At 37.2% G+C, this 16,797-nt stretch overlaps 1 protein-coding gene and 1 pseudogene across 2 annotated transcripts in view; both read right to left on the bottom strand.

The window, feature by feature from the left end:
• The window catches only part of Uhrf1bp1l (UHRF1 binding protein 1 like), a 122,884-nt gene that overhangs the window by 27,168 nt on the left and 78,919 nt on the right, over window positions 1-16,797 (bottom strand). For both annotated transcript variants that reach the window (XM_017802717.2, XM_008851151.2), the window contains exons 11-15: window positions 13,753-13,871; window positions 10,972-11,113; window positions 4,924-5,117; window positions 1,602-3,106; window positions 1,003-1,178 (exon numbers count right to left, since the gene is read on the bottom strand). In XM_017802717.2, coding sequence (XP_017658206.1) covers window positions 1,003-1,178; window positions 1,602-3,106; window positions 4,924-5,117; window positions 10,972-11,113; window positions 13,753-13,871 — 2,136 coding nt within the window. The remainder of the gene's footprint in view (window positions 1-1,002; window positions 1,179-1,601; window positions 3,107-4,923; window positions 5,118-10,971; window positions 11,114-13,752; window positions 13,872-16,797) is intronic.
• Window positions 16,325-16,739, bottom strand: LOC103748502 (annotated as a pseudogene).

Below are 16,797 nucleotides of genomic sequence, written 5' to 3'. Positions count from 1 at the left end.
GTACAATATTGTATAACTGTAATAATTCAACCGTAACCCTGAAAATTTACAGCCAATTTTGAAGAGATGCATCTTAGCTCTGGAAATGGTTACTGAATATGTCAATGCTGTTGTAATGAAATGCTTCTTCTAAGTACGTGGTTATTAAATAAATAATTTTTAAAAGAGACAAAAAAAGACAAAAGAACCCCTCAAAAAATTGAAGAAACAGTGGGTTACTGCAAAGACTCATAATGGGTCAAAACTCGTCAAAGTACAGAGAACAAGTTACTGTTAAGTGTTCAGCGCTCTATGGGACATTTAGGTCAGCATTCCTCACTTCCCTCCAAGGCTCAGGGAACATCAGAGAAGAGCCAGAAGACGGAAGGAGCGCAGTGAAATGCTGTCTTCTGGGCATGGCACAGCTGTTCCACTCACAAACTCACAGCAGCTGCAGTTACCAGGACAAGTCCTGCACAAGATCAAGCCTATGAAAATTCCAGCATGGATTGGGGAGTGGCACATAGGATCACACCTGTAGAGGAGGAACTATTAGCAATTAATGGCTTAGGGAAGAGGCAGTCATTTTTCTTCAGTGTTGTAGCACTGGTAAGTAGCCTGCGATTCAGTAATTAGCCCACACACATGTACATGCAAGCAACTGTCACTGAAGTCAATGGGTTATTAAACAGAGGACATGAAAGGAGGAGGAAGGCATTCTGGGAAGAATTCCAGAAGAAGTATGTGGGGGATAAGAGAGGAATATGGGGGATATGCTCAAAATGCATTATATAGATGTACAAACTTGTGAAAGAATAAATTAAAAAATTGTTTTTCAAAAGGAGCAAGAGAGGAACCATGAGAAATTCCATACTCCAGGAGAACAGGGATGAATGCATGCGAAGGAAGGCCTCTGTGAGATGTAGTTAACTATCACTGAGTGTAACTAAAAAGACTTAAGTAACATCCTTCTTGGAAGATTTGTCCATATGTAGTAAGAATTCTTAAATTGCCCTGATTTACCTTTTTCCAAAAACAAATGGCTATCGCTGCCATCACTTTCTAACAACTGCTCTTCCAACATCATGCTATCCAGTGAGACGGAATCCAGAGACATCTGTGAGGAGCTTCTCTTCATGTTCTTGTAAGAAACACAGAGTGGAGCCAGGTTGGATGGGCAACGGTCCTTAGGTTTTGCACTATTATCAAACAAAATTAATAGAAAATTGCTACAGTTATGGAAAAGAACTTTGTCTTAAAATACCTGAAGAGCTGAGGTGGTGGTACATGCCTATAATCCCAGCACTGGGAAGACAGCGGTAAGAGGATTACTGCAAATTCTAGGCCAACTAGAACTACACAACAAGACCTGTCAAAACAATAGCAACAACAAAGGGAAAAAAAAAATCCAAAACAAAACGGATGCACATAGTACCTAAAAGTTTAAAAGTTATATTTAAATATATACTCTCCAAGGGTTATCATATTTTGAAAGATCTACTCTCTTAACTTTAACAATACAACATTTTATCATGAAATTTTCTGCCCCAAATCAAAACATGCTGACATGTACACACACTCAGCCAAAACAACAACAACAAAAAATCCAACGGTATCATTACCTTAGCGATGACTGAGATTTAAGTGTTCTGGCTGGGGGTGCCTCTCCTTGACTGGTTTCCAGGTTCTCAGATAGCAGAGCTGTTTCTGGAAGGAAATCCTCAGATTTGAAGATTGATTCTATAATTTCATTCCCTTTACTAGCCAAAGTGTTTGCAAGCATGCTTTGATTGCCATCACTATCAAAAGATCTCGTATTTGAGTCTTCTCTGTAGTTTAAGATGCTATCTGAGTCTGTGCAAGGTGGATGCTTTCTGCCACTCACTTCTGCCATAGCTTCTCCTGAGCCACTCTTGTAAACAAGTCCACTACTTTCATCTTCACTTATTTTCCCTAAATGTTTATCTGATAAACAGTCCAGAAAGTAAGTACCTTTTTGCAGATTTGTGTCACTAGCTGATTTAAAAAGCAAAGGGTCTTTTAAAGGGACATGGCTAAGATCAACACTCATGGATCTGTTATCTGGAATATGATTAAGAGGAACATTCCTAATTCGATTTATACCACTACTATCTTGTCTTCTCTTTGAAGATAAAAATCCCCCATTTTCCGTGGGCAAATAATCAGTAGTACCCAATGGGCTCACACTTTCAGAAACCGGAGACTTAAGAGTATCTGCACGATCCACTGGATGAAGCAACAGAGCCAGTTCTGCACTTCGAAGTAGAATTCCAATGCAAATGGTTGTCTGACTAGCAGGACTGCCTGTCACGGCTTCTACATCTTTCCGTAGGTTATCTGAAAGCAGAATGAGTGACTCGTGTAGGAAAAGTAGGAACAGATACTGGTAGTGATTGAGCTGCATACTGACATGTTTATGAACGTGGACCAGGATGTGAATATCTGCATCTGCAGAGGAAGAAGAAAACCTTAAACCTGTATCTGATGAAGGCTTCTGAGCGCCACTGGCCGAGGGCTCAGACTCTGTACTGTAATACTCCTTCAGGAGCCTCTTCCGCTTCAGTCGGCCAGCCAGATCACTAGACTCACTTTGGGAGGTATTAAGAGAGACCTGATCACAGGTCTGGAGCTCTTTCTGTGACTCTGCGTATCTACTTGGTTGACAAATCCAGAGAGACAGAGGGAAAGAATCTACAAAACTTATCGGCCGTCCTTTTCCACTTTTCATCCCCTCATAGTCTATCCAAAATTGAGAAAAGTGCACAGCCCACACATCAGTGGCAGCAGCTGTTTTAAGAGTGTTTTTATTCAATTTGGGAGTAATATTCCCTTTGTAAACTTCATGCATCTTGGTATCCTGTTCATGGGCATGTCTCTGGAAGATTGGATGTAGAAGATTAAAACTGTCACAGGTTTTGGGGAATCTAGTATATGTTTTGCTAAAAAAGTCACAATCTTTGAAGTCTTGAAACAAAGCTTCCAGATCAGAATGCCTGCAGTTTGGACAGTGCCTCGTATTTGTGGCAATCATTTCAGAGCTCTGAATCGATACTGTGTGTGGCTGATCCTGATGACACTCCGCTTTCATTTCAGAAGGAATGACAAACTAGAAGAGAAAAAAAATTCATCTAGTCCAACTTACAAATCCATATAGTTCAATAAAAGAGTTAGGTTAGGACTTTTCTTGACACTTTCCCCCGAGATACTTTTTTCCTATCCAGATATAAAACACTGCCTTTTCCTCTTTCAAGTCTTTCAATAAATTCAATAAAAGGTAGTCAACCAATTAACCACTAAAGAAGAGAACAAGCTTCTTAAGAATCGTAATATGAATGAATAACGTTCATGATGATGTATTGTTAACATATAATAATCACAAGATAAAAACAATACAGGTCTGGAAGATGTAGCTCAATGGCAGACTGCATGCCTAGTATATACAAGGCCCTAGATGTAGTGCCTAGCACTAAAGTAAGTGAAAGAAAGAAAGAAAGAAAGAAAGAAAGAAAGAAAGAAAGAAAGGAAGGAAGGAAGGAAATACTAAATGTTTACTATGCTCTGAATATACAGAAAAATTACTAAGTCTGGAAAATGGATATTTTTGTTAAAATACTTTTAAATGTCAGTGATTTAGGGGGTGATTGGATGGATAACCAGATAAATGCCAATAGAATCAGTTTTCTGGGCTGAGTGTGATGGCACACACCTGTAATCCCATCACTCAGGAAGCAAATGGGGAGGAACTATTAAGCAAATAAAGCTAAGAGGATAGGTCAAACTATTCGAAAGAATTTTCAAAAGTGAATTAAATCCAGCATTCAGAATATTCACATCAAAGAGCTCAAAGTGGTTTTAAACATTGCTCATACTCAGAAAACGTAATTTCATTATATAATTCTGTCTCAACTGTAACTGTTATAAAACCTGTCCTTTTATATTAATTTTTAGAAGATCTTTCAGAACTTTACCTATACCAGAAATTATTATTAGTAAAATGTACAAAGAAGAGGTTAGGGTATATAATCTACCAACAGTAGACCTTGAAACAAATTTTGATCTATGTCCTGGTCTTATTGTATTTACTAAATTTTTGGCTTGTAAACGCTTTCCTTTAAAATGTTAAGTATGTACAGGGCTCAGATTAGTGGCTACTTGCCTAAAATAAAAAACAATTTCTTGCTATCTTTGGACATTAGTAATAGACTAAATATAAACAAATACACATCATATAATTTAAAAGCTTTGTAGCATACTTAATCTTTTTTATAAGAAAAAAATTTTAAGACTCATAGTAGAAAAAAATCATAAAAATTTAAAAAACTTTTCTTAACATTTATTTATTGTGTGGGGTGGGGGCGGTGCACCTATGCCATGGTACGGGCTCAGTTCTCTTTCCATCATATGGATCCTTGGGATCAAACTCAAGTCATCAGGTATAGCAGCAAGTGTCCCCCTACCCCCATTTTAAAACTCCATTTATCTATTTATTGGGGTGGAGGATAAGGCACATGCTTCAATGCAGGTGTGGAGGTCAGAGGATAGTTTGCAGGAGGCAGTTCTCTCCTTCCACCATGTGGGTCCTGGGGATTGAACTCGGGTCACCAGACTTGGCAGCAAGTGCCTTTACCTGATGAGCCATCTCACCAGCAGTGACCAAAGATTTTAATTTTACTGCTATACCTTACTTTCAAATGTATGGAAATTAGGGAAAACTTTAAATCCTAAGAAATATACAAATGGGGAAAAAAGCAGTCTCTTAGATTTTCTATTACTGAGAGTCAAAAGTAAATCTAAAGTTTCAAAATCACAATTCAGACTATAAAGAAGTTGATTTCACCCATGTCACATCTGGAAACTGTACCACTGCCAACCTTGTGTCTATAAAAATAGCCCCGTTCTTGCAGCCACTTGTTCATACAATACCTTCAGCATCAAACCATCAACTCGGATATCGACATGCTCGTCAGATTTTGAATTGTCATTCAACTTGTACACAGTCATGAATTGATTAAGACTCTGTTTTAAATCCAACAGAAACTGATTTAACCACAGAATGCTTCTTTCATCCACAGTAAACTGTAGTGCATTCAGCTGGCTATAGAGGTTGGGAGATGGAACTACAGAGGAAAAAAAAATGTAAGCACCATTAATGAACAGAAAGTGCTCAGCATTTCCTGAGGGAAGAAAAGATATTTTTAACAAGTTTCATTCTTTCTTAAAATAAAATTGTTTGAAATGTCATATATGAAGTTAGAGTAACATGAATAAAAGTAAATATAGACATAAAACATTTTTCTGTTTCACTAACTGAAAAATAGTTTAATAAATCAGATGTATAAATAGGAAGTGCTATTTAGATTTTTTTCTAAGGTTATAGTCACAACAAAGCAAATTTCTAAAAACATGACCTTCTTGAAGCATCATATCAAAGCTCTGCCCCTTCATGACCTATTCTGTACAAACTTTATCATCTGAATCAAAATCTGCATCATTTAAATCTAATAACCATATTCTTAGGAAATGATATGCTAGACAGAAACTCTAAGAGGAGGGAACATGGACAATTTTACTTTCCACTTTGATCCAGGCTTAGAATGCTGCTTGAGGTAAAGTAACAACTGAAGTAACTTCCAAATAACCAAATACGTATATACTTTTTACAGTCCCCCTCCCCCAAGAAACTAACATTTACAATTAGAGAGAATTATCACTTGTGCACATAGATACCAACCATAAAAGCTATGTTGGCTTCAGACCTTCTTGGTAAAGATCTTATATTCTACAAGACCAAGAACCCTGAGAGGAGACCCCAATTTCACCAGTACACGTGACATTCCGGTGAGGCTCCCCCACTTTCTGGTAACTATATGCCTCATTTGATTTTATTGACACTACCTTCTGTATAACCAATTTTTGGTCTTAGTTGAATAAATATGGGTTTTATTGTTAGAAAAAATCCTTTACTCTAGAAATTCAGTCTGTTTCCTGGCTGCTCTATGAGGTGAGAGGCTTTCCTTCATCATGCCTTTTCATGTGATAATCTCGCTTCCCAAAAGCCTAAGACCAATGAAGCCAGCTGAGGAGGATGGAAACCTCTGACCCACCCTTAAGTTGTTTATGTCAGCAGTTAAGTTCCTGTGATTTTCATTTGTGGAAGAACGTGAATAAGGACAAAAAGAATAGGCAAAGGTTTGGTTGGCTGGGGCCTTGAAAATGATGAAGATATGATACTTAGAAAGTAAACAGGCAAGATTATTGGGTCACCAAGGTCAATCTATGAGAACAGAACACAACCTGAAAGTAAAGTGTGGACCTAAATAACTCACAGCTCCTCCATCTGTTAGATTAGTAACAAGCCTTACTATGAATGGAATAAATCATTCCAGTGGAACAGTGAATGCATGGAGCAAACCACTATTAGCAAAGTAGAATTTGCTAGCATTAAAGTTATACTTCAGGATCTGAGAAATCTCACTGATGTGCAAAGAAGACATGAAACTTTCACAGCCACCAGAAACACAGGCATACAACAATTCATTTTAGTGGATCTCAAACTTGCCTTAAGTCAACAACCTGGTATGCATGTTAATGTCTTGACTAAGCATCACAATGCAAAATATCCACACATTCAAGCAAAAGAATTCCAGCAGTTAAACATGACATGAACATTTGTAAGAATATATTTAACATATATACCCATTGTTTTCAGGTTAACTGGGAAAAACTGCAGCACAATGTTTCTTTCTGTTGTTAAGCCATTGTGATTTAAACGTGAACCTGCATGACTTAAAATCCAATTCCAGCTTACAATATGAAAACATGGCAAGGAATGTCAGGTAGAAAGGAACACCTGTATGTTTCTGAAAAGTAAAAGCAATGGCATACTTTATGCACCTTGGAGAAATGTAGCTGAAATTGTTTAAAGGAGCAGGTACAAGGAATACTGTCACAAAATTGTGCTTGTTTTTGAAGAAGTGTGGACGCTATTAGTAGTATCAAAATAGAGCGTTGTTTTGATACCTGTATTTATAGTAAAAAGATGTTCAGGAGTCAATGAATTTTTGTGGAAAGTGATTCATGTTTGTTATATGCAGCAGACATGATAAATATTATTTAGAGTCTTTGTTTAACAAACCATGCATTTAAGATTTAAGTGAAGTCAATGAAAAGGAAATTGGTTTATTAATAGGTGATTTTGAGATTAAAGTCAGTCTTAAAAACATAAAACAAACAAAACTAAAAAAAAATTGTAAAGCAGAATATATACCTAGAATTTCTACACAAAATGAATTTAAGGAAAGCAAATCCCGACATGTAAGAAACCAAAAAAGAGCATGTTCTACCACATTCTACTATATTCTACCAGTGTTCTGCATATGCACTGTGGGGGCTTGTCTTTACTTGAGGAAAAAGATTCACTGAAAGTAGACATTTTATAAACTATGCTAAACACAAAGAATATCAAAAAAATCAAGCATGTCCTATTTTAAAATTTTTTCAGTTTATTATATGAGATGGATATGAAATGAAAAAATACATAATTCAAGTCTATCAGAAACGTGCAGTTGTGTTGTGCAGGTGTTTGTCTTTGGGAATAAAAAAAGAAAGAAGGATGTGAGGAGAATGCATCACATTCTGGACAGGAGGGAGTTTCTAAGTAAAGACTGAGTGATGAAAGCAGCCACGAAGAAGACTAGGGAGGAAATGTGGCTCCCAAGGTTGGGGCAAGGGGAGAAACAGCACTGCATAGGAAGATCTGCATGTCGTTCCCAACAGGGGTCTATGGATGACCATATTTATTTGCTTGTTTGTTGTCTGACCGGAGTTTTTGTTTGTTTTGCTGGCTGGTTGGTTTTGATGGTGGAGGGGATTAAATATAAGGCATCACACCTGTTGGGCAAGTACTCTACCACTGTGTTATACCTGAGCCCTAAAAGCATCTGAAATGAGGTAGGAGAAACCTTTACTATGTTCATAACATTAAGGGAAAGGGGCAGGATACGAATCAAATATGCAAAAGAAGCATATGCATTACAAACAGGATTAAGAACACTATACTTTTCCAAATGTCTGCCCCATGCCTTCAAACTGCTATTCTGAAGTCCTAATCTCAGTAACTCATAATGTGACTTCTTGGAAATAGAGCTCTTATGGAAGAAATTAAGGCAAAATGAGACTATATGAGCGGGCCCTAGTCCAGTGTGACTGGTGTCCTTGGAGCAAAAGATCAGGACAGACACATAGAAGGATGATTATGTGGAGATATAGAGGAGACAGAGAAGACAAGGAAGAGTGAGATCTCAAAGGAAACCCCTTCATCTCTCTCACTTCCAGCATCCAGAACTATGAGAAAACGAAGTCCTGCTGCTGAGGCCAGAGTTTGCAGTATTGGCTGCCGTACCACAGGAAACCAACATCTTTACATTTAACAGGTATCCCTAAACTGCAGACTTATTGACAACTTTTAATTTGGACAGTTTCCTTTTTAAAAAATATGAGCACATGTAACTTTCACAATAGAAACAAATTAATATACGTTAAAGGTTAGATTGCCTAGTATTGTTTAAAAGACAAAGATACAGTAATCTGAGGATTAAAAAGTGACTTGGGGTTCAATATTACAACCTTCCTTTACTGCTTCTTGGCCTTTTGGTTAAGATCAAGACTCATATGACTATATTCCCTATTTTTGTTTAAGAAATTTTTCATAAAATTAAAAGTTAAAATATTAATAGCTAGCATGACAGAGAGATACCACTACTAAGTATCTAGGGGGTAGGGCTTAAAGTGACAGAAGAGAATTTTACAGATTTTTTTTAGAAAAAAATGTACAGTTTAGAGAATGGGTTTACAATTCCTTTGACACATGCTAACTGGTAGAAATAAACCTATGTAAGAAATCATCCAACCTTGAAACTAGTCAACTCTGAAGAAAAATTACTTGTTCAATGACATGCTTCATTTATGCACAATAATGTGTTTTGTTTTTTTAATATTTTGTTTATTATTTTTTATTTTATGTGTATGAGTGTATTGCCTGCATGGAAACCAGTGCACCCGTGTCATGCAATGCCTTGGAGGTCAGAAGAAGGTTTCAGATTCCCCTGGAACTGGAGTTAAGGACAGTTCGTAGCCGGCATGTGGGTGCTGGGAATTGAACGCGGGTCCTCAGTAAGAGTAGTCAGTGCTCTTAACTGCTGAGACATCTCTTCAGCCCACAATAATGTGTTTTATTTGAAGGGTTCCAACAAGATTTGACAGTTACAGACAAAAGGCTGTGATGCGTGAACACCCTTGGTTAAGAGCCATACAGCGAGGCAATGAGGAGGCAATGGCTTGGGACCACAATGGAGTTTCAGTTCTGCCATTTTATTACTGAGAAGACACTGAGCAAATGTCTTCACCTATTTTAATTCCCTCATCTTAGGAAGGTAATTGGCAGAAACAAATAACACACACAAACACACACACACACACACACACACAATGTTCAAAGGCAGAAAAACTAAGAATTAAATGTCACAAATTTGGCAGAAATTAGGGATAAAGTGATAAAATACCTGAACATCTCTTTCTCTGATTTCTCAAATGCCTTATTCAGCAACAAAAGCAAAAACTATTTCATGCACACCAAAATTTCCTTTTGAGCCGGGCATGGTGCCACATGCCTTTTAATTCCAGCACTCAGGAGGCAGAGACAGGTGGATCTCTGTGAGTTTGAGGCTAGCCTGGTCACCATAGTGAGTTCCAGGCCAGCTGGGGATACAGGGAGACCCTGTCTCAAAAAGACCAAAAAAAAAAAAAAAAAAAAAAAAAAAAAAAAAAAAAACTTTTGAAACTGAAAACCTGTATTAACAAATCAGGATTACAAAGATGGCAAAGTCCTACAAGCATGAGGACCTGAGTTCAATCTCCACAACCCAGATTTTAAACAAGCCAGGCAGGCCTACTAAATTTAATCCCAGTGCTGGGGAGGCAGAGACAGGGAGGAGTCCCTGAGACCTGTTGGCCAGCCAGTCTAGCATACTTGGTAAGTGCCAAGCCAGTGAGACACCCTGCATGGAAAAAGAAGTGGGCTGGGCATGGTAACACACACCTTTAATCCCAGCACTTGGGAAGCAGAGGCAGGTGATCTGTCAAATTTGAGGCTAACCTGGTTTACACAGCAAGTGCCAGGCCAGCAAGGGCTATATAGTGAGACCGTATTTCAAAAAAATAAAAACAAAACAACAACAAAAAACTGGGCAGTGCCTAAGGAATGGCAGCTGAAGCTGTCCTCTGAGCGTCACAGGCACACATATATCTGTGCATGAGAGAGAGAGAGAGAGAGAGAGAGAGAGAGAGAGAGAGAGAGAGACAGAGACAGAGAGACAGAGAGACAGAGAGACAGAGAAAGCACCACATAAACAAAGGAAAATATTTAGTTTGAAGATCAGGTAAAATGAAACAAAAAAAATAATTTTAATATCCAAAGAAATAAATATAAAATCATTTTAACTTTAGGAAGCCAAAATAGCTATGACAGTCAAGAAAATTTCCCAATAGCTAAAAGTAAATTTCAATTATTCATTTTTTAATAAAATGGAATTTTATATAGCTGACCTAAAAACGGAGTCTTACAAAGAAAAAAAAATGACCTTCTTCTACAACTAACATTCATTCATTCTTCATTTAATGAATAGCTATCAAGCATAAAATACAGGCTAATAGCACAGACTCAAGAATAAAACCAGTTAGAAACACCACAAGATTTCTGCCATCAAAGGTGAGGATAATACTGAGGAAAAAGGACACATAAACACATAATAACAGTATGTACAAATGTTATGTAAAAGATATGATCTAAATACAGTGACAATAAGTGTAAAGAATGGACTTTTATTTTTCTGTATAGCATTTATAAAACCCAAAGTTTTGCTTTAAAAAAATCCAATAATGTACAAATAATAACAAAATAAAAAACTCTCTTACTTGGAAAGTCCTTTCCATCAGGATAGTAATACTCTGTGAATTCTATGTAGATAGCTGACATTTCTTGTGGAAGATACAGGGATTTTTTATTGCAGGAAATCATGCTCTTGGGGGACGAACGGCACTGCTCTGCTGTAGAGACCTAAGAAAACATGTTTGCTTAAATTATACCAGATAAAGTCCCTTCCAAAGGATTTATATAACATACACTTCACTTTCCAAATTTTTGTTGTTTTTAAATACTTTAATGTTTTATTTTTTATTTATTATTTTTATTTTATGTGTATGAGTGTATTGCCTGCATGTATGTGAGTGCACCTGTGTCGTGCAATGCAGCGGAGGTCAGAAGACAGCTTCGGATTCCCCTGGAATTGGAGTTAAGAACTGTTTGTAGCCGCCATGTCGGTGCTGGGAATCGAACCTGGGTCCTCTGCAATAGCAGTCAGTGGTCTTAACCACTGAGCCATCTCTCCAGCCCCTATTTATTGTTTTAATATTTTATATTTTATTTTCATTTTATGTGTATGAGTGTATTGCCTGCATGTGTGTTAAGTGCATACATGTCACACAATGCCCATGGAGGTCAGAAGAGGGTGCTGGATTCCCCTGAAACTGGAGTTACGGATGGTTGTTAGCCTCATGTGGGTGCTGGGACTCAAACGCTGGTCCTCTGCAAGAGCAGCCAGTGCTCTTTTTATTTTTTAGACAGGGTCTCCCTGTAACCCCAGCCAGCTTTGAACTCCCTATATAAACCAGGTTGGCCTCAATCTCACAGAGACCTCTGCCTCTCAAGTGCTGGGTTTAAAGGTGTGTGCCATCAAAACTGGCTGAAGTATAAATAGAGTACATTTTCTTTTGACAATATTTCTTCTTATAATAATCAAACTTTTGGTATTTGTACAATTTATAAATTCAGGGCAACTTCTTACATTTAACAGTTTTAAAAGTCTTTCTCCACATGCAGAAACAAATCCTTTCACTTATTTGTCAACTCAGTAAGCAATGGCTTTTTTGTTTGTTTTGTTTTGTTTTGTTTTCTTGAGACAGGGTCTAACTATGTAGTCCCAGATGACCTGGAACTACCATCCCAAGCTGGTCTTGATCTCACAGAAATCTGCCTGCCTCTGCCTCCCAGGTCCCGGGATAAAAGATGTGTATCATCACACTCGGCCTGCAATAGCATATTTTTAATAGTTAAAATACTATCCAAATTCAGAATAAATACTGTTCTATTTCCTGTCACTTTTCTGGTTTTTTGTAAAAAATGTTTCTATATGCAGGGTTTCTTTACAACACTTAATTGAAATAATAAGTGATTACTCTTGCTCATTTCCTTATGGTTTTATTTAAATCTTAAAATTTAAAGTCTTGGGTGTAGTGGTGCATGCCTGTAATACCAGCCCTTGGGAGGTAGAGGCAGTCTCAGCCACATAGGTAATTCACGGCCAGTCTATGCTACATGAGATCCTACTCCTAAAAAAAAAAAAAAAAAAAAACCAATTAAAAAAAAATCTATCAGTAAATAAAAAAGCTACATTACATAAAATTTATTCACAGTAAGAAAATAATCAGGGCTGTAAGTATATTTAAATGAAAACTTTTCAGATAAAGCCACAGATTTACCAAAATAAACCAGAGCAATTTATAAATGATTATACAAATCTGAAAATTATTTTTATTTTTAAAAATAAGGCAATTATTGATTGATTGCTATTAAAGATTATGGTATTAGACTCTGTTGTATGATTACAGCCTGAGTGAAACAGTACAAATGGGGCAGAGTTCTTAGCATAAAATATATTTACGGTTGCTAGGCGCCTTTAGTCCCAGCACTCAGGAGTCAGAGGCAGGTGGAGCTCTGTGAGATCGAGACCAGCCTGGTCTGTATAGCGAGTGCCAGATCAGCTGGGGCTACAGGGAGACCCTGTCTCAAAAAGACATAATCATCATCATCATCATCATCATCATCATCATCATGATCATCATAATATGCTCATAGTCTGGTTAATACATAATAGTTCAGGGAATCTAAAAGTCATTTTAGGTTCTTCTACAAAGACCACTGTGCAATTAGAAATTTGGCCTCCAAGAGGAGTTCTGGCCTTTGTCCCTGCTCCTAAGAGAGAACGAGAAACTACAATTTACTATTCACAGTGCCAACTGATATTTTAAGAAAACTAGAAGACTGGATGTTGGGTTGGTCACACTGGACAGTGTTATTAGCAGTTGGAGGTCAGGGAAGGCTTTGAGTCACCTGCTATCAGTCTACTCCAATATGAATTCAACCACAAAGGAAAGATTTCATGTACATTATTCCACATGTACACTGTGGTGCTGGGAGGAACACCAGGCTCATAAATGTTAGGCAGTCTCCACCACTGAGCTATGTCAGCAGCCCTGAATTCCACATTCATATACTGAATTCACATACTGTGCCCCATGCATCTCTTTCCAAGGCTAATTCTACTTTGTATTTTTTTTCCTTGTAAAAGTGAATATAAAAGATTTCAGTGAGTTCCCTGAGTGTTTTAAGTGCAATACTAAACCTGAACAGAGTAATTGGTGTCAGAAGTTTCGGGCAGTACTATTCCCTTGACTTCAGTTTGGCCAATTCAAGGTAACAACAAATTTAAATGAATGAACTGATATTTTCTACCCCATCTAATTTGCATTTCACAAAATCAGTGAAGGCATTTTAAAATAAAAGATGGTATTGGTTAATAGGGTTGCTCTATGAGACACTAAAAAGATTTGTGATTAGATTAATTAAAAAAGACATACCTGGTATATATTGAAATCTGCAAGTCTAACAACAACAGAACTAGACATTAGCTTAGCTTTTGACGGCTGTGATAATGCTGAAGGGGTTTTAGAAGTCCCTTTCAGAGTGGAATCTTTCTCTGTAAGAAATAAAAACTCATTTAAATTTATTAAAAATTTAATTTATTACAAAATTATTTTTAAAAGTCACTCTTTTGCTATTAAGAAAGCTATTAAAAGTACAGATGAACGCCAATTTCTGAAACATGATAATGTATGTGGATACAAGTATGCAGGCTTTGGGGTAATGATTTTTTGAAAACAAGAATCATATTATATGATATTTTAAGTCACTCTTATCACAATATTAAAAATAAAAAACTAAGGAGCCTCTTAAAAGTATGGAAATTCTAACTGGGTGTATTAATCAGTAAATTTTACTGGTTATATTAATCTTTTTTTCAGACAAAAAGCATGTTTAATAAATGGTGCTGTTCAAAATGAATAGCCACATTTAGAAGAATGAAACTACATCCTTACACATCAATATGCACAAACCTCAACTCCAAATGGATCAAGGACAACATAGGACCTGATACGTTGAATCTGACGGAAGAGAAATAGGCAATACACTGGAAATGATAGGCACAGGAAAGAACTTTCTGAACAAGCCAGGGACCTTATGAACTAAAAAAAACTTTGTATAGCAAAGGACATTATCATTCATATCAAGAGACAGCCTACAGAATGGGAAAAATTCGTCTGACAGACGGTATCTAGAATACACAAAGAACTAAAACAACTTAACATTAAAAAATAATCCAACTGCAAATTGGGACAAAGAATTAAACTCAGAATTCTCTAATCAAGAAACACAAATAGCTAACAATATTTCTTTTAATGTTAAATATCTTTAGCCATCATGAAAATGCAAATTAAAACTACTTCATAATTTAATCTTACCCTAGTCAGAGTGGCTAATACCAAAAAATAAATATATAAAAAGGATAACAAATGCTGGCAAAGTTAAGGGTAAGGGGAACATTAATTCACTGCTGGTGAGAGTAAAAACTGGTGCAGCCTCTATGGAAATCAGTGTGGAAGTTGCTCAAAAAGCTAAAATTAGACCTCCCACATGACCAAGCCATGCCATTCTCGGGCATATACCCAAAGGACTCTGTATCTTACTACAGAGACACCTGTTCATCTATGTTGAATGCTGCTCTATTCAAAATAGCCAGGAAATGGAAACAAACTAGATATCCATCAACTGCTGAATGGGTATTGAAATTATGGTACATTTATACAATGAAATATTATTAAGCTCTTTTTTGGTCTTTCTTCTTTTATTTATTTTTTATGGGCTTTTGGCTACTCTAACATTCCCCTCTCTGAAGAGGTAACCCTAAAATCTTTTAAAGATTAGATAAAAGCTCCCAAATACTTCAGACATTTTTGGCCTTTGGAACACAGTATGTTGCTAAGAAGCCCAAGGACATTGTGATTTTTAGCCAAGAAACTGGCTACTTTTCTTTGGGGTCTTTTTACCCTAACTACCTAGCCAATTCCTACCTCCTATTCCTATCACACCATCCTCTAAAGAGGTTACCCAACTTGTGGAAAGGGAATTGGTACGCAGACCGCTCTGGCTTCTTCCATGCTAAACAGGGTCACAGGGTGAGGCAATTGGAGTACCCCTTCAATGGGTCTATCTAAAAAACTCCCAAATTGCATAACTCTCATCTCTAAGGGGAAAAGAAAGTCCTTGAATCATGAATAGGAGATGTGAAGGAGAAGTAAAGGCAAGAGTAATTAGCATTACAAGTTCTAGACAGGGAACTAGAAAAAAGTCAGAACAGGGCAATTTTCAAATGTTCATATGTGAGTCCATTGGAATTTCTTGACAAGGGCTTCCAAAAGCATCACTCTATTGGGTTCCTCCTCAATTTTCTTTTGTCTGCCAAGGCTAGACTCGAGAATGATGGAATCAGGATTTACTTTCAGGTATTTTGATAGCTGTTGCAGTGCTTAGAATCAGTCAGTTCCCTCTCAAAGGCTTAGTTGGCTGGATACTCCAATGAGGGTCCAATGACCCAGCTTGGCCCTCCTTTAATGAATGAGCACAACCATCAACAAGAGCGATTGTGAAAATGTTTAGTGATCAGGCACAGCTGATGTCATGATGATGGTAGTTATTTCATGCAGAAAGGACTGCTGTACAACATTATCTTATTAAAAGGACATGGAATTTAAAAGGATTTGGTGCTAGGAGCCACAAATGAGGGAGAACACACATTGTTTTCTCTGAGTCTGTGTTACTTCACTTATTATAATACTTTCTAGATCCATTTACCTGCAAATTTGATTATTTCATCTTTGTCTACTGCTGAATAGAACTCCATTATGTAAATATACCACATTTTTGTTAACCACTTGTCAGTTGAGGGGCACTTAGGTTGCTTCCATCTCTTAGCTATTGCAAAAAGAGCAGCAATAAACATGGTTGTACAAGTATCTCTACAATAGGATGAGTCCTTTGGGTATATGCCAAGGAGTGGTATAACAGGGTCATATGGTTAGGTTCATTTTTATCTTTTTTTTTTTTTTTTTGAAGGTTCTACATATTTATTATTGAACCAATGTGCTCAAATCTCCAGAATAAAAACTTTCAGTTCCATTTGGTGGACCTAATGATGACCATGATTCAGCTTAAATAGTCAGTCATGCCATGGTGTGTGAATCCTCACAGACCCAGGTTGGTTCTCCTCCAGTGTCTTCTCTTGGAGTTGTACTTGATTTTGTTACTGGTTTTCATCCGAATCCACTGGGGAATAGGACGATTTTGCTTTTGTTTCTTGGTGAGTAATTGCTTTATTCTGAAAGTCTTGTGAGAAGACACGGGGAGAGACCCAGACAAGCGTACAGAAGACAATAGCTGACAAAAGGAAAAGCTCATTTTTAGTTTAAGAGTTCTCCACACTGTTTTCCATAGAGGCTGTATAAGTTTGCAATCCCACCAGCAGTAAATGAGCGTTCCCCTTTCTCCACATCCTCACCAGCATTTGG

The sequence above is a fragment of the Nannospalax galili genome, unplaced genomic scaffold (assembly GCF_000622305.1).
Source record: "Nannospalax galili isolate Female #2095 unplaced genomic scaffold, S.galili_v1.0 scaffold885, whole genome shotgun sequence".
Classification (NCBI taxonomy): Eukaryota; Metazoa; Chordata; class Mammalia; order Rodentia; family Spalacidae; genus Nannospalax; species Nannospalax galili.
Note: the sequence above shows the minus strand (reverse complement) of the source record. Positions and strands in the feature narration are given on the sequence as shown.